Raw genomic sequence first — 21,406 nt, 5'->3', positions numbered from 1 at the left:
TCAATAACTTGATAAAAAAAATTAAGAAAAAACAAACAGATTAAACAGATTAAAGAATGGCTTTAGCACTAATGTATTAAGTCAGTTAGAAAACTGTTTTCGAAAACTCACTTTTGGTCTTGTTTGTGATTGGATGTGCCTCCTGTCACTCATTTTATAGACACTGTACTCTAGGTTCTGGTGGTGGAGCTTCATGAGCATGCATGAAACCATTAAATTTTTTAAACCCACTACTAGATACTTAATTTTATCTAATGCACCTTTAACCAGTGACTACAGATGAATTACCAACAATTTTGATATGATTTAATTTATGTAATCTGTTAAGGCCTCTCATTCAGTTAAGGAAACAAGACCCAGAATGTTCTAATTCCCAGTGGGATGTGTCGGAACCCAGAGCCTCCCTCCAGGTGGACACCACAGGGTGGTCCTAGAGCCTTCTCCAATTACCAATATAATCCAATAGTTGTGTAGTTCCAATTAGAAATTTGCAGAAAAACAAAGAAATAAAGTACTCCTCTAGGCTTGGATGAGAAAAAGCAACCGGTTTTATTTAGAAAAAATATCACCGAAACTGGCACTCAAATACACGGATTCATGAATCGATGCAGTCAAGTACACCCCCTTCACAAATCCCCCAGTATATATACCCTTTAGCCCAGCTGCCTAACCTTGCTGGATTCTATGTTTCTATGGATTGTTTTCACGTTCACCCATTATTCCCCCTGAAAAACACCTTTCTGTGGCCTTCATACACTCTATGGGCCACAAGTTTTTAATATTGACACATATTGTTGATCTATCTAACTTCTATTAAACCTTATTTAGCCCAAAAAACACATTTATGTCATTATACCCTTTACACCTTTAATTCAACATTCACCCACATGTTCCATGTATTCATTGTTGTTGTTCCTGTGTAGTTGAAGGTGACTGGCTGACATTTATTAGAAATCTGAGGACCTTACCACTATTTTTATTATCACATTTACATTTACACCATTCTATGTATTCCCACTATTTAGGCCGCGAGCAGTATCTTTAATCTACATCAGGTTACCCAAGTAATACTGCTAATAAGGTAAAAATAAAAGGGCAAAATAGCTCTGTATGCAGTTTAGGTTGGTTTACGTTGAGTTTGTTTATTACTGATTTATTTAGGCTAGGAGTAGTCAGTTTACTTTAATTTAATTTAAATTCCTAAATTCTCTCAATTAAAGTCTGTGCTTTTCCATTACACTTACTCGGTGTGTTGTGTCCCTATGTTTACATTAACATCCGCCACTGCAATAATATTTTGCTGGCGCTTCAATAACATCTTCTCCAAACCCCCTCTCGTCTCGGTGCCTATTGTTTAGTTCTTACTTATGCCACAAGGAGTTTTACCAACTTTCCACTTGCTAAGGTAAGCTGCTTTTTTTATTTTCATGAGATAATAAGATGTGATATAACACCTGTACATTATATATGGGTAGTTTTAACTTTAATTTTCCTAAAATAAACACTCTAGTCAGAATTGGGTCAAATAAGACTGTTATGGTGTTCTCGCCCTTAAGCCCAAGGATTCTGAACTTCGTCAACATGTTTTTTCGGTCTCAGTGGAGCCAACACCGTGATATGGTACGATGTGCTAGCCTATGTCCTTGTGATGTTTACTCCAAAGCCAGAAAGTTCGAGAATAATAACCCACTAACGATGATTCAGCCAGTTTTGCTCATCTCTATTTTTTATGATTTTATATATATTTTTTGTCCTATAACTTTTACGTTTAGGTTTATGTTAATTTTATCTATTTATCCTAAGCTTACCTGCTGACTAATGATTATGGCAGGTGCTTAACAGTGAAAGAATTATTAGATAACCAAATAATCAAATAACTATGATTGTTATCAAATAATCAATAAATTAGAGACGCTAATTAGATATGCAACATATCAGTGATTAACAATGAAAGTAAGTACTGATTACCAAAATGAGAATCATCATATAATTAAACATAACCGAATGAATCTAATGATTAACCAGTTTATCCTTAATCATTACCTATGATTAAACAATTTATCTAATCTCTTTGTTCATGTCTTAATGATTAAACCTGACTCGGATCTATCTTAAGGATTAAAAGAAAGTATTCAAAATTATTAAAATTAGAATTAAAATTAGCATTAACCGTCCCTTACTGATTAAAATCAAACGTACTTAATGATTAGGTATAAGACAAGTATAAGTTTCAGAAATTTCCCACAGATGACCTGGATCTCAGTCAGAAGTGTCATGCCTTCCACATTTTAGTATACATTAACACCTGATTAATTTTTAATTCATTGTGAAAGCGAATAAAAATCTATAAGTGTGTTTCTGACATAACTATCTTTAAATAAGTATATAACACCAGTATTTATTAGGAATGCCCAGGGAGGTCACTGGGGTGATTGTTTTAGTTTTATCTTGATTTATTTAAAATGATTTTCTTTTGCTGTCATCAGGCTTCATATATACTAAGAGAAAGAAAGAGAGAATATTGGTCACATTATCTTTGTAGGTGTACCAGTGTCGTTATATTACGAGAATCATCTGCACTTATGAATTGCTGGAAAGTTCTGGCAACCTTGAGAGGAACCAGACTCAAAAGGGAACCCATCCTCATTTGGGTGACAGCGGAGAGTGTGATTATATTGTGCATTTATGCATAGTCAATTGAGTGATGCCGATACAGCATGTGTAGAATGTTATGTAAATTAATAAGGAGGTTGTTGTCGTCCAAATAAGGTTGGCATTGTTGCTTTGAACATCCCAATGCTCACAAAGCAGAACCCAGCTGGAGCTGGTCCATCTCTGGATGCCACTAGAGCTGGCACAGTCTCTGTATGCCTCGGGATGGGTAGAAGAAGGGAAACAAGTGGAACAGAATTAGCGTAGCTGCTGTTCATAATATTAGCAGCACTAGATGATAATGTGCATTTAATCAGATGTACTGGAGCACAAGGTTATGTGTTAAATGTACGCCAGGCTAAAGAGATAAGTCTTTAGTCTACGTTTGAACTGGGAGACTGTGTCTAAGCCCTGAATACTGTCAGGAAGACTATTCCAAAGTTTAGTAGCTAAATACGAAGACGCTCTACTCCCTTTCACTGCATGAAAAGTGTGATTTTCGTCAGTTACCAACACTGTAAATTGCCACAGAATTTCAGGTTAATTACTGTTCACGGGAATGTGCAGGCAGCACAGATAATTGTCGGGAACTGCCAAAAATTGATGTGAAATAGGCTTGGCAGTTGACCCCCCCATGTTCCTATCACCTTGGCCTGGGTTTAGCTTTCATATGTAAATGACTACAGTGAGCTATACAAATGCAAACCAGGGTAGTGTGGGGAGGGGGGTCTCACTGATTGAGAGTGGGCTTATTACCAAAATGTAAAGAAAATCTAGTATAAAAAGCTCAGTCTTATTTTAATTATAGACTTTTAAATTGTTGCTTGAATTTTAAATTGAGATTTGTCTTACACCGTGTCCTAACTACACGTGAAGTGATGCTGCGACACGTGAGTAAAATGTATCTTTTCCATATTAATCAGTTTTTGTCCTGACCAGCCTAACCAGTTTTAGAAACTGTTTTTATTTCTGCGACATCACGGCTGACAGCTTCGCCTATACAGAGATCTCAATGAAAGTTCTGCACATTATTAATATTAATCATCAAAAATGGATGAGGAGAGACTGATTATAGACGTTTAATAGCAGAAATATATAATAAATCCCTCAAGTTTTATAAGGAAAGCTATAAGAAGTGGAGGGGTGTATCTCTCTAAGCATGTGCGCTCTTGTATGTAAGTATGTGTGTGTGGACTGTGATCTCTTCAGCTGCAGTATGAGAAAGCACACAAACAGAGAAAAACTGTTATGATTGGCTGTGTTTTATGATTGATCGTGTTCAGTATGGACACAAATTTCCTATTGCTGGAATCATATCACGTCGTGTCTAGTTAGACTAATTACCTTGTGTACCACTAAAAGACAGAAAACATTAATAATAATAAACAAATAAGTGTGTGTGTGTTTATATATATATATATATATATATATATATATATATATATATATATATATATATATATATATATATATATATGGGCTGGGAAAGTTAACATGTTATTGTCGCATTAACTCATTAATTTATTAACGCCGACAAACATTTTATCGCGCGTTAACACAGTTTTTAGTATTTTGTAAATAATTTCAAAAGTCTGCTGCTCAGTGGCTCTGAATACACATACAGACAAACCACGGGTGATGGGAGGGGTGGGATCTCGTTTTGTATTGGCTTGGGATAAAGGTGATGACGTGTGTCAACCAACGAGAGCATTTGGGATGAGCGTAAGTGTATTGTCGCGCAGACGGGAATCGGAAGTGGAGTAGAAGCGGCAGATAAACAAACACGGAGGCAGGTAAACACACACAGAGAGAGAGAGAAAGAGAGAGAGAGAGAGAGAGAGAGAGAGAGTGTTAACTCGCGTTAACTCATGACAATCATGCGATTAATCGCGATTAAATATTTTAATCGATTGACAGGCCTAATATATGTAAAGCATTGAAAACGTGGATTTTCTTTATTTTGGTATGGTTGTGTTTAAATGTTGTCTTGTTTTATTTATGTACATATATTTAATTTTATTTATATAATTATATATAACAAAAAAAATGTTTTTCTTTTAAAAACAACCATACCAAAATAAAGAAAATCCACATTTGTTCAATGCTTTATCAATTCAGTTTATTTATCTAACACATTTAATGAAAGTGAAGTGAAAGTGAAATTGTGTAATTTGGTCCTTAGAGATAAAACATTTTGTTCCACTGCATGTTCCTACATGTAGTAGAATGTCAATAACGCTCAGCTGACTTCACTTTCATTACAGAAAATACTTTTTATTGTATACAACTAACAAATTATATAGCAAATGATTACATAAAGTTAAAAAAAATAGTATAACATTTTAAGAAAATAGTCTGATCCTCACAGCACTCCTAGACCTCAACCACTGTACATTGTGGCATGACTACAGTAACTCTTTCTGTTGATTTGCTTAAATGCACAGTGGATGTATTTAACACACATCTTCCAGCAATGTGCTCAACAGGGAGAAATGTGGTTCTGCTACAGGGTCAATGGTGGGTTACCCTTTTGCATGTCTGGGCAAAACAGTCAATCTCAGTTATACAATTTTCAGGGTACATTTGATGTTACATGGTCAACATCGCATTTCTGTCATCCTCATCCAAGATTGTTTGCTGGAATGGAGACAGAGGCTCCACTGTACAGTTTAATGCTCTCCGAGCTCTTCCTGGTTACGTTACTTTGCATGTGATGAGCCTCGGCCAATCGGGTGCTAGGTCACGGTGACACGGTTTGTTCCTCCAATCACAGACGAGGTCACGAGACAAAGCGCGGAACCAAAACATACAAACAGAGATGTTACTCTTTCCTGGAATTTTCTTACCATTTTCATTTTTACCTCCGCTCTTTATATTTTCTTCACTCTTTACATTTACCTTGCTGTTTACAATGGCTAGCCAAGGAACTGAAGAGGAAGAGGCAACTGCACAGTCCTAAAATCGCGGTAAGTCTAAATTCTTCTAACGACATAACCCATGCTTTCATTTGGCAAAACCAGTGTAAGTTTTGTAACAAAGCATTTTGACTTGTATTTTGTAGGAGGCAGTCCATCAGCTACACAACTCTGAGGAAACTGTAGGTGCTATGACCCGGAGCACGGGTACGGATTAAAGATATGGACTAACATGCACTCTGTTGTTTCAGAAGCAAATAAACACGTTGTTTTAACTCTGTACGTTTTGCCTCCACAGATTAAGCTCGCCATATAATGAGATGGTCACCTCATTTTAGTGGGACCACTGTCCATAAGCGCGGAATTGATGAAGGCCTGGATAAAAATGACTTTGTTGGTAAGCAATTTTCACTGTGTTGTTGTTATTTAGTTGTTAGATTCAAGAAGCTTTATTGTCATTTCAACCACATATAGCTGACTCAGTACATAGTGAAATGAAACAAGGACCTGGTGCTACAGAAACATACAACATAGAGTTCAAACACAAGAACAACACAGAGCTAGAACCAAAAGTTCGTCCAAGCCACATAAAGTGTAAAGTGTTATTACATTTTGTTGTCACCTTGTGGTTGTTCTTAATCCTGTTTTTGTTATTTATCTGTGTAGTTGTGTTTGGTTGGTTGTAGTTTTTAAAAAACCCATTCATTTTTTTCCAGTTGCCTGCAAGACATACTATGAGACTGTGCATAGAAATTTCTGGTACATCCTAGCAAGTGTGGCTGCAGCTAATAAGACCTCAGCCTGGAGTCGCCAGAAGAGAAAGAGGGTAAGACAGATTAGAATTAAATTCGTTTTACTTATTTCTGTTGTATTAGTATAAACTGTAATGATGTACATGTTTATGCTTATTATATGTAACAATTGTGTTTTCAGCTCTTGGAGGTGAGGCAAAGTGTACTGGCTGTGGACGAAGTGGACTTCTGGAGGGGAATCACCGCTGACATGATGTCAGATGAAGAAGACGATGATGGAGTCTCGGGGTGCATTGTGAGACCTCCATCATTCCGCAGCCAGATGCTGAGCAATCTGTGTGCTAAGCTGCAGATGAGCCTAGAAGCCAGTTCAAAGTATGCAGCACTGCATCACCGGCGTCTGTGAACTGGGCATCCGTCTAACAGAACACCACCTGCATACCTACGACCCCTAGGCAGCAAAAAGACATTTGATGCCAAACGTGATGCCATGACAATAATCTCTGGCTAGTTTTTGTGTATTTATATTTCATATGTCTATTTAATAAAACTCTTACATTTTATCAACATGTCTCTCCCAAATGTCTGTTTTCCTAATATTTACTATTAGCCTTTATGACACCTATATTGTTATAATATATCTTTAACAAATTTAATAGATTAATATAATAAATAAATATAAATAAAATAATTATATGAATTACAAGTATTATAATTGCCCAGACTGACCAATAGCAACACATGTCTCAGCCAATCACAGGTGATCTTTCTGTTTTGAAAATTGTGCTTTCATCCAGTAGGTACTGTAGAACATTCAAGGTGGTTTCATTCATATGCTAATTCGCATTTCGCACCTTGTACCTCCACACACACCTCCCTCCCTATACACCCCCTGGTACGATAAACCTCAGGGAGATGTTGAAGATGTCAGTGAAGAGTCCTCTTCATATCAGCTGTGGAAAGACAGAGCACCTGGTTGTTAGGAGGAGGGATGGTCTTCTTCGCTGTTACAATGTTCTGTGCATCGAACCGAGTGTAGAAGTTACTCAGCGTTTCTGGGAGGGAGGCATCACTGTCACAGGCAGGTGATGTTGTCCTGTAGTTCATGATCATCTGAATGCCCTGCCACATGCGCCGCGAGTCACCGCTGTCCTGAAAGTGGCCGTGGATTCTCTGGGCGTGTATGCGCTTCGCCTCTTTGATGGCTCAGGACAGTTTGGCCCTTGCTGTTTTTAAGGCCGCCCTGTCCCCTGCTCTGAAGGCGGAGTCTCTCAACTTCAGTAGAGCACACACTTTTGCAGTCATCCACGTCTTCTGGTTGGAGCGTGTGGTGATGGTCTTGGAGACAGTCACATCATCGATACACTTCCCGATGTAGCCGGTCACTGTTGCCGTGTATTCCTAAAAGTCGATAGAGGCACCATTGGTTGCAGCCTCCCTGAACATGTCCCAGTCAGTGCACTCAAAACAGTCCTGAAGAGCAGAGATGGCTCCTGCTGGCCAGGTTTTAACTTGTTTAGAGCGTCTGACAAGTGGTCTGTATGCTGGAATCAACATCAAAGAGATGTGGTCTGAGTAGCCGAGGTGGGGGCGGGGCTCTGCACAATATATGCTGGGAATGTTTGTGTAAAAAACATCCAGCGTGTTCACCCCTCTCGTAGCAAAGTCCACATGCTGATGGAATTTAGGGAGCACTGTTTTGAGATTTGCATGATTGAAATCTCCGGCGATGATGGACAGTCCGTTGGGGTGAGCATTCTGCAGCTCACTAATAGCTCCGTAGAGCTCACACAGAGCCTCCTTAGCATTAGCGCTGGGGGGAATGTACACTCCAAAATTGAAAGCGGTGGTGAATTCATGTGTTATACGTTTTAAATATGTATACATTTAAAAAAAAAAAAAAACCTCAGTTTTAGGCTAATAATATCCTAAATTTGTGACCTATTGAACCAGTGTTAACATATTAATTGATAGAGATTTTGAAACACTTTTGTACGTCGCTATGGATAAGAGCGTCTGCTAAATGCCAGAAATGTAAATGTAAATGAAAGCTTGTTCAACCATTAACTGGTGTGATCACTGAGAGAAACTGGGTGATGTGGAGATACTGGAGCATCTTGATATTGGCATAGATGGCTACAAGTGAGAGTCAAAAAGTCAAAAGTCAAAATCAAAGAAGCTTTATTGTCACTTCAACCATATATAGCTGATGCAGTACACAGTGAAATGAAACAACGTTCCTCCTGGACCAGAGGTGCTACATAGAAAGAAAACAAAGTACAGGTGACACGGACAAACATAGAACAAAACTTTTCCTACATAGGTGCATTCTTTACAAACTAAACATACAACATAAGTGCACAAGACAGAAGAAGAATAAAATGTAAAATATAAAAATACGAAATATAAAATATAAAAACTACCGTCCACAGTAGGTAAATACAAATAAAATATAATATAAATAGAATAAAATATAAATAAAGTAATGTAGGGTATATACACTATATTGCCAAAAGTATTCGCTTACCTGCCTTGACTCGCATATGAACTTAAGTGACATCCCATTCCTAATCCATAGGGTTCAATATGACGTCGGTCCACCCTTTGCAGCTATAACAGCTTCAACTCTTCTGGGAAGGCTGTCCACAAGGTTTAGGAGTGTGTTTATGGGAATTTTTGACCATTCTTCCAGAAGCGCATTTGTGAGGTCACACACTGATGTTGGACGAGAAGGCCTGGCTCTCAGTCTCCGCTCTAATTCATCCCAAAGGTGTTCTATCGGGTTGAGGTCAAGACTCTGTGCAGGCCAGTCAAGTTCATCCACACCAGACTCTGTCATCCATGTCTTTATGGACCTTGCTTTGCGCACTGGTGCACAGTCATGTTGGAAGAGGAAGGGGCCAGCTCCAAACTGTTCCCACAAAGTTGGGAGCATGGAATTGTCCAAAATGTCTTGGTATGCTGAAGTATTCAGAGTTCCTTTCACTGGAACTAAGGAGCCAAGCCCAGCTCCTGAAAAACAACCCCACACCATAATCCCCCCTCCACCAAACTTTACACTTGGCACAATGCAGTCAGACAAGTACCGTTCTCCTGGCAACCGCCAAACCCAGACTCGTCCATCAGATTGCCAGATGGAGAAGCGCGATTCGTCACTCCAGAGAACGCGTCTCCACTGCTCTAGAGTCCAGTGGCGGCGTGCTTTACACCACTGCATCCGACGCTTTGCATTGCACTTGGTGATGTATGGCTTGGATGCAGCTGCTCGGTCATGGAAACCCATTCCATGAAGCTCTCTCCGCACTGTTCTTGAGCTAATCTGAAGGCCATATGAAGTTTGGAGGTCTGTAGCGATTGACTCTGCAGAAAGTTGGCGACCTCTTCGCACTATGCGCATCAGCATCCACTGACCCCGCTCCGTCAGTTTACGTGGCCTACCACTTCGTGGCTGAGTTGCTGTCGTTCCCAAACACTTCCACGTTCTTATAATACAGCTGACAGTTGACTGTGGAATATTTAGGAGCGAGGAAATTTCACGACTGGATTTGTTGCACAGGAGGCATCCTATCACAGTTCCACGCTGGAATTCACTGAGCTCCTGAGAGTGACCCATTCTTTCACAAATGTTTGTAAAAACAGTCTGCATGCCTAGGTGCTTGATTTTATACACCTGTGGCCATGGAAGTGATTGGAACACCTGACTCTGATTATTTGGATGGGTGAGCGAATACTTTTGGCAATATAGTGTATGTATACAGAATATGTATATAAAATATAGAATATATGTAAAGAAATGTAAAATGTAAACAACTGTATTATACAGAACTATATAAAGTGAATAGTGTGCAATAATGTGCAAGGTGCAGACAGCAGCAGTACGGGGTGTTCATGTAGTGAAATAAGTTGATGAGATGATGAGAAACAGTGGTATTGTCTATTGGTATTGTCATCTTTAAAGTGCAGATGTACACAAGTCCTCTTTGTGTATAAACGGGAGCAGAATCTGCCATATATGTTTATGTTTTATGTATTGTGTATTGTATACCACAGTCCTGTAATGTGCAAATGTACGGTGTGGTTGGTTCTGGTGTTTTTAAACACGTGTGTAGGAAGCATAGCAAGTCCAATCAGTTGAGTCCTATGTGGAGTTCTGGTTGAGACCGTATAGCCTGCGGGAAGAAGCTTCTCTTCAGTCTCTCTGTGTTGGTCTTCAGGGAGCGGAAGTGCTTCCCTGACCTCAACAGAGAGAAAAGTCCATTGTTGGGATGGCTGAGGTCCTTCACAGTCTTCCTGGCTTTGGTCCAGCACCGCTTGTTGTGACTGAATGCAGGTCAGGGAGCTTGGTACTGATGATGTGCTCAGCTGATCGCACCACCCTCTGAAGAGCTCGTCTGTCTTGCACAACCTGCTGTTCCCGAACCAGGTTGCGATGTTTCCCGTCAGGATGCTCTCTATGGTGCAGGAGTAAAAGTTCCTTAGCACCTTAGCAGGCAGTCTAAAGTCTCTCAAGTGTCTGAGGTGGAAGAGACGCTGCCGGCCTTCTTCACCACAGTGTTGATGTGACAGGACCATGACAGGTCCTGCGTGATGTGAACACCTAGGTATCTGAAGTTGTCTACACTCTCCACTGGGCTCTCATGATTACAGGGGTCTGGTAGTTCCTCTCCTGCTTTTTGCTGAAGTCCACTATCAGCTCCTTAGTCTTGCTGATGTTAAGGTGGAGGTTGTTCCTCTGACACCAGTTCTCCAGAGTCTTAATCTCCTCCAGGTAGGCCATCTCATTGTTGTCAGAGATCAATCCGACCACAACGGTGTCGTCAGCAAACTTGATAATTTTGGTGGTGTTGGTAGTGGCCATGCAGTCATATGTGTACAAAGAGTACAGCAAGGGGCTCAGAACACAACCCTGGGGGGCTCTAGTGCTGAGGGTGAGTGAGGCAGAGACATGTCTGCCCATCCTTACTGCCTGTAGTCTGCCAGAAATTGGAGATCCACTGACAAAGATGGGCTGAGTCCCAGTTGCTCCAGCTTGGTGGTGAGTGTGGAGGGGATTATAGTGTTATACGCTGAACTGTAGTCGACAAACAGCATTCTAACATAATTTTCCTTTTTCTAGTGTCCAGGTGAGCGGTTCGGGCAGTAGGTGAACTGTAATGGATCCACTGGTGCTAGCTGGTCAGCACAGGCTCTGAGGACACAACCTGAGATTCCATCTTGTCCTGCTGCTTTCCTGGTGTTCACTGTCCTGAAGGCTCTCCTCACGTCATGCTCGGAGATGAACACATTTCCGGTATTGGCAGTCTCTTCCTGTCTGCAGCCATTAGCATTAGCTGTAGCATTAGTTTTAGTGTTAGCACATATAAGCTTAAGACATATAAGCTTTAGCATAAGCTTTAGCATAAGACATATAACGCCGACTCTTGTGCAAAAAAACAGTGTTATGAGTGGGTGCAAAGACGGATAGAAACAGGTTAATACAGTGAATATACATGTAGAAGTAACAAAGTAATTTAAGTTAAAACAGATACATTTAGTTAAGTGACCAAGTGAACAGTTATAAATATTTAAAAGTATTTATAAAATATTTAAAGTGTAAACAAGATCAATGTAAAAGTGACGTGTGTAAGTAAACAGGACAAATTTTGTGTGTGTGTATGTGTGTGTCCAGCTCAGTTCTATTTTTGAGACCAGCTCTCTGTTGTGTGTGTGTGTGTGTGTGTGTGTACAACACCATGTCCAGCACAGTCCAGTTCTCTGTTGAGAACAATTCTCAGTTGTGTGTGTATGTTTGTGTGTCTATGTGTGCATGTTTGTGTGTGTATGTGCTCGTCCGTGTCCAACTCAGTTCAGTTCTCTGTTGAGATACCTGATTGCCTGAGGGAAGAAGCTGTTCAACAGGTTGTGCGGGTTCGAATGATTCAGTACCTCTTTCCAGATGGCTAACAAGTACAAATACAGTAAATACTTGAGCTTTCAAAGTCTCTGTTTATTTCAAATGATTTAAAATACATCAATAAAATTAAATCATCTATTTCAGATTTCAAATTCTACATTTAAACAGACTTTTATTATTTTAATTTCCTCTTGTGGTTTATTTGTTTGCTGAAGCCCTGAACTAAAAGCAGTGGAGGAAAACATGCTAGTAATTTACACTTAATGTCACATTAATTTGATTTATTATTTCTTTATTTCAGAGTATACCATTATTTTAACTCAAAATCACTTTAAATTCATTTAATAATATGGAATCTAATTTGACATATAATTTTTAGTAATCAGTATTTATATGAAGTGGCAGAATCTTTAGAGGAGATTCTTTACCAGAAACATATAGATATGGCAGTAATTTATCAGTAAATGTGTGTGTGAAAGTGTGTAAGTGTGTGTTAGTGAGAGGGTCAGAGAATGACAGCTTTCCTCTGTCCCAGTCCAGTTTCACTCTGATCCTCTGGAGTTTCTGTTCTACTGAGAGGTGAGAGGATTTCTGTGGTGTAGAACGTGCCCAATATTTACCATCATAATACCTCACATACCAGATTCCATTTTTGGAGTATATCTCCCCCTTCCTCTGAGCAGATTCTGTCATCACACCCACATCCCAGTCTGTACAGTCTCCAACTTCAACATCCCAGCAGTGTGTCCCTGAGTTAAAGCCCTCAGAGCCCAGGATACACAAACATTTACCAAATCTCTCTGGATTATCAGGAAGTTTCTGTTTCTCATCACTGCGTCTCACACTGGTCAGATCATCAGATACAATGAGTACAGGATGAACAGTGTTGGGGTCCAGAGTTACAGGTGCTGAAAACACACACACACACACACACACACACACACGATGGAGCTAAGCTAACTTGAACATTACATTCACATGGAATAAGCTAACATTTATAGAAACCAAGAAATGATAACTGTAATTACAAAATTAACAACTTGCCTTATGCAGTTTTCAGAGTGTGTTTAAATTAGAGATGTAACCAATCATTATAACAATTCTAATTCTATGATAACTCTAAAACTTTTATAAACCACTGAAACTCTTCATGTTTTCACTCAGTCCCTCTGCTCACTCTTCGAACACTGAACAGTCTGAGGGCAATAGAAGCCTTTCAAAATAAAAGTTCCCTCAAATCACATAAAATAAAAATGAACACATTAATAATAATATCACAAGAGTAACTTCTTTTCTACATAACAAAAGCAGAAAAAAAGTAACCAAAAAGAACAGAAAAAGAAATTAATAGTTAACACACACACACACTTACTCAAAGAAAGAAAGAAAGACTCTTACTGTATTGGACAGTGTCCTGCATCTTCTCCCAGACTCTGAACTTCAGGTTGGCCAGATGTTTTGCCACATGGATCAGTGCTCCTGAAAGCTCCTCTGGATGCTGCAGTGTGCACTGGGCTCTGCAAAAACATTCAGGAGTCAGTGTTGCTGTGGCTTTGGATTCAGAAACACAGAGAACCAGAGAGACAGGAACCACATCACTCACCTTTTCACTGTGGCCTTGTAGTTCTGGAAAACAACAAAGCAAATATCAGTGGATATGATTTACATTTTTACACCACTGAAATGTGACGTTTCTGATGATGGAAAGAAGTTTGACTTTCTCACAGTATAAATACTGACTAAATGATCCTCACTTGTAAGAACAGGACGTCTTCAGCTCTCATCTCCTCTTCTACGGCTCTGATTGTGTCTGAAAGAGATGATATGTCTCTGCTCAGCTTCTCAATCTTCTCCTTCATCATCTGACTCTTCTGCTCCTCTTCCTCTCTCAGTGCAGTGATCCTGACTGCCTCTTCATCTCGTAGAAACTGGTGAAGCTTCTCAAACTGCTCCTTAATCTGACGCTCTGTGTGTTGGGCCTGAATCTGCAGTGAAGAGGAAATCAAATGAAATAGAACTGATTTTACAATGATGGAGAATAGAATTCTATCAAAACCATGTTATTGATTGTAACCTTTATATGTTCTGCAGTCTGACTCCAGTTCAGTTTACAGTCTTTAAAGATCTTCAGTTTCTCCTGTAGGGGCTTCAGTGCAGTTTTGATCTCTTCCTGAAACAAATCAACACACTGCATGGAGACTCTGTGTTTCAGCTCTTATTGTACACATCATTAACTCAGATCACTGTTTATTAAGAGGGTTTAACTGTAAATATGTTCAATATGAGTTTATAAATAATGTGACAATATTATCTATAGTATATTCTCCTTTAACAAGCACTGAATGAAGATTTTAAAATACACCAAATGCAAAAGAACATTTTATACATTATATATCTGCTCCTATTCATGAAGGTGACACTTCAGATGATGAAAATCTGTACATGATGGAATTGCAGACTCACAGATTTGATAATTATATGAATAAACTATTCAAAAAGCAAATGTAATACTGAACCTATAGATATTGTTAGGTAATATAACCTTCTTTCTCATTTTTTTTTTACATGACGCATGACCTCAGATGTACATTTTATTTACCTTACAGTCTGTTACTGCCTCCTCAATGGGGCAGAATTTGTGGTTGGTGTGTTTCCTTGAGTCCCGACACACCAAACACACCGGCTGTTGATCATCCAGACAGAAGAGTTTGAGTTTCTCACTGTGCAGACTGCAGACTGTTTCAGACCCTGATGAAGAGCTCTGATTTCCCTCCTGTAAGAAAGTCTCACACAGGTTCTTTAAGGCCAAGCTTATGGGAGGTTCCCCCTTAGATGACTTCCTCCTACATACAGGACATTCTCTGGATCCTTTGGCCTCCCAGAACTGCTGCAAACACACTTTACACACACTGTGACTGCAGCGCAGAACAACAGGATCCTTGAAGATTTCACAGCACACAGGACAGGAGAAATCCTCCTCTGAAAACTTAGAAGCCATTTTATTTTACTGCTGCTGTTGTTCTCTCCAGTCCGAACACTCAGAGTTTCACAATTAAACAACACCTATGTAGGTCCAGTTAGTAATCACTTCTTTTCACAGTTATATCAATGCGAAAGATTTCTCCATAAACTGAGAATAAACCAAATCTCACCAGAGCAGAACACTGCAGACTGTTTCTGAAGGACTGCAGTCGTCTCAGACTCAACACTTCCTTAATAGGAGGAGATTTACAGAGACACGTTATAACCTGTTACAGTCACCAGTTACATCAGAAACAGCACACAACACCTACTTAAAGGAGCAGTATTCCATTTATTATTCCTTATAACCTGAAAGTTATCTACAACGTGATTTAAAAAAAACAAAAACAGATTAACGAATGGCTTTAGCACAAATGTATTAAATCACTGAGAGAACTCTGTTTTGGAAAACTGACTTTTGGTCTTGTTTGTGTTTTAATGTGCCTCCTGTCACTTATTTTATCGGCACTGTACTCTAGGTTCTGGTGGCGGAGCTTCATGAGCATGGGTTAACCATTCAATTGTCAAACCCACTGTTAGATACCTAATCTTACCTAATGCACCTGTCAGAAATCACTGGGACAGTGCCCTGCCAGACCACTGGAGGGGGTGCTGGCAGGTGAATTGGTGGAGTCTGCTTTTTCTGTTTGTATTCCCTTGTACTTTGTGCCATGCCCTCCATATTGTGCTGCCTTCCCGCCTTGTCACCTGTTTCCCGTTTACCTTGATGATTTGCCGTATATATACACTATATTGCCAAAAGTATTCGCTCACCTGCCTTGACTCGCATATGAACTTAAGTGACATCCCATTCTTAATCCATAGGGTTCAATATGACGTCGGTCCACCCTTTGCAGCTATAACAGCTTCAACTCTTCTGGGAAGGCTGTCCACAAGGTTTAGGAGTGTGTTTATGGGAATTTTTGACCATTCTTCTAGAAGCGCATTTGTGAGGTCACAAACTGATGTTGGACGAGAAGGCCTGGCTCTCAGTCTCCGCTCTAATTCATCCCAAAGGTGTTCTATCGGGTTGAGGTCAGGACTCTGTGCAGGCCAGTCAAGTTCCTCCACACCAGACTCTGTCATCCATGTCTTTATGGACCTTTGTGCTTTGGTCACTGGTGCACAGTCATGTTGGAAGAGGAAGGGGCCAGATCCAAACTGTTCCCACATAGTTGGGAGCATGGAATTGTCCAAAATGTCTTGGTATGCTGAAGCATTCAGAGTTCCTTTCACTGGAACTAAGGGGCCAAGCCCAGCTCCTGAAAAACAACCCCACACCATAATCCCCCCTCCACCAAACTTTACACTTGGCACAATGCTGTCAGACAAGTACCGTTCTCCTGGCAACCGCCAAACCCAGACTCATCCATCAGATTGCCAGATGGAGAAGCGCGATTCGTCATTCCAGAGAACGCGTCTCCACTGCTCTAGAGTCCAGTGGCGGCGTGCTTTACACCACTGCATCCGACGCTTTGCATTGCACTTGGTGATGTATGGCTTGGATGCAGCTGCTCGGCCATGGAAACCCATTCCATGAAGCTCTCTGCGCACTGTTCTTGAGCTAATCTGAAGGCCACATGAAGTTTGGAGGTCTGTAGCGATTGACTCTGCAGAAAGTTGGCGACCTCAGCATCCGCTGACCCCGCTCCGTCAGTTTACGTGGCCTACCACTTCGTGGCTGAGTTGCTGTCGTTCCCAAACACTTCCACGTTCTTATAATACAGCTGACAGTTGACTGTGGAATATTTAGGAGCGAGGAAATTTCACGACTGGATTTGTTGCACAGGTGGCATCCTATCACAGTTCCACGCTGGAATTCACTGAGCTCCTGAGAGCGACCCATTCTTTCACAAATGTTTGTAAAAACAGTCTGCATGCCTAGGTGCTTGATTTTATACACCTGTGGCCATGGAAGTGATTGGAACACCTGATTCTGATTATTTGGATGGGTGAGCGAATACTTTTGGCAATATAGTGTGTGTATATATATATATATATATATATATATATACAGTAAGAAAGTCTTTAATATTCAGATTCTTGCTCTGCCTCCTCAGTAACATACGATTTCTTCTTACAAGAATTCAACATCATATTTGTGAAGATGTAGAGGTGAGCATGTCCTGTGGTCATCAGATTAGCCATTTTCTATGAAATAAAATGAAATCTAATGTTAGCTCTCAACAGTGAAGGATTTTATTGTGTATGTAAATAAATTAAATAATTATGTCATGCAGAGCTAGTTACGCTTTAGTTAGCTAACAATCAGTGTATCTCTTGAGCAGCATTCTATATTAACGTTACTAATGTTATACAGCAACCCAATAATCAGATAGCTCAACTTTTATTGCTGATATTTGACCAGTCACCAAGTAAAATGTTTTTTTTTAGTTTCTTAATGTAAAGAAGAATAAGGTTAAGAAGACAGTGTCCTAACTGTTGTTCTTCCACAAAATCCAATAACATTTTTTCATTTTATTTAAAGTGTATAATATATAAAGATAGAGCTGCATAAGTGAGTCTAGAGAGATGTTCAGCCTTAGAGAGCAAAATTCTTCAAGATTCAAGATTCAAGAAGCTTTATTGTCATTTCAACCACATATAGCTGACGCAGCACATAGTGAAATGAAACAACGTTTCTCCAGGACCTGGTGCTACAGAAACATACAACAACAAAGAGTTCAACACAAAAAAACACCACCTAGCTAGGACAGAAGTTTGTCTTAAGAAAGTGCACAGTGTGCAGCTCGGTGCAAACAGAGCATAGACAAGACAGTGCTGAAGACAATAAATACAAGAAAGACAACACAAAAGAACACAGGACACTTAGCACTGAAAAAGAAAGAAAAGAACATGTGTAATGGAATGTAAGTGAAATAAAATAAGATAAAATGAAATGATGTAAAAAAATATTGTGCAAAAATACAACAGCAGCAGTTGAGGTAGTGCAAATAGAAATAAACATAAATGTAACTATAGCAGCAGATGACAGGTAGAGGTAGTGCAATAAGTAATGAACAATATAAATTGTGTGTGCGTGCGTGTGAGGTCTAAAGTCATTACTTTAAATGGATTTACAGCCAAACACACAGACAGACAGACAGACAAACACACACACACAAAATTTGAAAAATAAAGACACACTCACCATTTTTCTCTTGAAATACTCTGTCTCTACTTGTGAAATATTGGTGATTCTTTGAGCGCAGCTATGGCCACTTGTCCTGATGCACCAAAGAAGCTGAAATCTACTTTGGGGAGATTTGCAAAAAGTTTAGAGCATAAACATATTCAGTATTGGTCGTTGTCAAACGGTTGTACAGCCGGGTTTTTTTTCAATGCGGAATCAGCAGACGTAGCGCTTTTCAGGTTATCTGGACCGGGGCACATGGATGCCACGTCTGAGTGATTATTTAGGTGGTCTTACCAGCGAACTAGATGACGGCGACCAAATTTTTGAATTCATAAGTGCTGGCCCTAAAACATGTGGATACAAAACAATAAAAGGAAAAACAACAATGAAAGCTAAAGGTATCACTTTAAATTACACCAATTCTGAAATTGTTCATTTAAAATCTCTGACAGAGCTGGTGGACAACCATGTGAAAAATCTGGACCAATCCGGTCAGCTTATAACCTCACAAAATCAAATTGTGAGAGATAAAAAGGGGTTTCATTTGAGAAACCAGCCACAGTTGAAAAGGTTCAGGGTCAAGCGAGTTTTATTACCTGATTTCACAACTCTCCCTTACGGGTACTAAGGCTGTTCATGTATATATGTATGTATGTATGTATGTATAGTTTATTTTGTTTGTTTCTGTTGATTTGAAACATCATTAGTCAAGGAAAATATGAATGTGAATGCTTTTGATGCCAGGATGCAATTACCATTTTCATGTATCGTGTGTGGACCTAGTAATAGCAGTAAATCATATTTTATCAAGCTGCTGCTGGAAAACTGTAAAGAGGTATTTTCAAAAGTCCCTGACAATATTGTGTGGATTTTTTCTTGTTGGCAACCTCTGTATGATGAATTGTTGTCCAAAATAAATATAAAATTTCTTCAAGGAATCCCTGATTCGTTGTGTGACGATGAACTATTTCCCCCCAACAAAACAAACTCATTGGTAATTGATGACTTGATGGAAACTGCCAGTAAGAACGACGAAGTAGAAAAGGCTTTTACAAAATACACCCATCACAGAAATCTGAGCATCATCTATCTCGTTCAAAATTTGTTTTTTCAAGGCAAATCTAGTAGAACCATTAACCTAAATGCCAACTACATAGTTTTTTTTAAAAACCCTAGAGATAAATTACAGATCGGCGTACTAGCTCGTCAAACGTATCCTGATAACAGCAAGTATTTTTTAGAATGTTTTCGAGATGCAACTGCTAGACCATTTGGTTATTTATTAGTAGATCTCAAAGCGCAAACACCAGAAGAACTTCGTCTCCGGTCAGGGGTGTTTCCACAAGAGAAGCTGATTGTGTATGTTCCGAAAAAGAAGAAAAAACTTTAAAGTATCGAAAACAATGTCAGGTCGGTTGAAACAAACCCTCCCATTGTTGCAAACATTACATACTGTAGGTCACCCCCCCAGTCAGAGAAAGACAATGTTAAGGAATGCCTCAACAGATCTCATTCTGAGCATATGCGAGCTCGCTTTAAACGTTCTGAGAGGGAACGTACCATTGATGACGAAACAATACAGAGGTTTAAAAAAACAGAAAAAGTGGATCAAACTTTTTGCGGATAAAAGAATGTCGATAGAAACAAAAAGGAAGGTTGTTAATCAAACTGGTGGATTTCTTCTTCCGCTACTCAGCGTGGCCGTTCCTTTTATAAGCAGCTTAATTGCGTCCCGTAACAATTAACATGGAGACCGCAGAGAAAATGTATTTAATCCCTCAACATCAATTCGATAAACTTAGAAACATCACCACAGAGAAAGAAAGCTTAAGAAAGACTGCTGAAAACAACTTGGATGAGACAATACGACACATTTTGTTTAGGACTGATGTGAATGATTATGAGAAGTCTAAACTCTACGCATCGGCCCTGCAAATGTTTTTAAACTTGGTAAAATTAGGCTTCGTGGAATGATGAAGGTGAATTTATTTTTAAAGGAAATGCCGTCAAAGGTTCTCACATGGTGGATCTGCTTAAGAGTCTCATGGCCCCTCATAAAGTATCTGATGATCGGAGGCCTTTAGGTTGGAAAGAATTATTACATACTGTAGCTAGTCTAAATATCCCCTTCTCAACCATACCTAACGGAGATGTTCTACGCAAAATATCCGACACAAAAAGATCTAAAGATCCACACCCTTCACCACATGATTCTCCTTCTTTGTCAGCTAAAAGCAAAGACTATGATTCCACGACCCCCGACCCCGTTTTTGAATCACCGGTTCTTAAACAATCTGCCTGGTATGATTTTTGAAAAATGACTGACGAGGGACTACTAATTTTGCAATGTATTTCGATAATGTTTATTTCAATAAAGTTATTCTGCATCGAGAATTTTCTTGTGAAGCATCATGATTAATTACATTATACACATGAATGAAACATGTCTAGAGAGTTAACACATTGTACACACCTAAATGAATGTTTTTTATTTACTCTAGGGTACAGTTTTTTCACAAAAGATACAACAGCATTATCGTTTCTATTTAAATCTTTACCATACATAGACATAATGCGGTTAAAGGAATAACCTTTAGCTCTATGACACAGAAAAAATACACAGTGCTGTCCGCAGCATACTGAGGTAAAATTTTGAACTTGTACAGGGTTATATTTTATTTCGCTACAGGTTTTTCTCAAAAAATAATCGATAGAATCAGGAAAGAGTTCGTAATCTGGCGGGTTTCTGTATGAGTCAAAAAAATTCCCTGGAAGTTTCATCATTAAGACATAAAGCTAGCCAATGCTCGCCCTGCATGTGTCTCAGATATGTATTTACGATAAACAGAGCTGGAAATCTTGTCAAGGTGTTCGTAGGTAATTCATCGCTGGCCACCACACCGCAGAATATTTTAGCTATTTCAGGGCAACTTCTCATAACATCCATCAGTTCTCCGGTGTCCATTTGTTACTGGTAATCGATGAGCACGTTTCTTCTATTGTTTATTTCTATAATGCTGTAGAAACTAGCGTACAC

General features: G+C 39.4%; 2 protein-coding genes across 2 annotated transcripts in view; one reads left to right on the top strand and one right to left on the bottom strand.

Moving 5' to 3' along the window:
* LOC131354691 (zinc-binding protein A33-like) overlaps positions 1-21,406 on the top strand; it is a 166,155-nt gene that overhangs the window by 138,881 nt on the left and 5,868 nt on the right. The gene's annotated exons all lie outside the window — the stretch shown is intronic.
* LOC131354693 (zinc-binding protein A33-like) lies at positions 12,573-15,370 on the bottom strand. Its single transcript, XM_058392636.1, has 6 exons — positions 14,812-15,370; positions 14,287-14,382; positions 13,967-14,197; positions 13,816-13,838; positions 13,611-13,729; positions 12,573-13,120 (listed from the first exon to the last, which is right to left on the bottom strand). Exons 1-6 carry the CDS (start codon positions 15,208-15,210, stop codon positions 12,588-12,590), a joined length of 1,401 nt encoding a protein of 466 aa, XP_058248619.1. The 5' UTR covers positions 15,211-15,370; the 3' UTR covers positions 12,573-12,587.

The sequence above is a fragment of the Hemibagrus wyckioides genome, linkage group LG06, assembly GCF_019097595.1.
Source record: "Hemibagrus wyckioides isolate EC202008001 linkage group LG06, SWU_Hwy_1.0, whole genome shotgun sequence".
Taxonomy (NCBI): domain Eukaryota; kingdom Metazoa; phylum Chordata; class Actinopteri; order Siluriformes; family Bagridae; genus Hemibagrus; species Hemibagrus wyckioides.
This window is presented reverse-complemented; position numbering and strand designations above follow the sequence as displayed.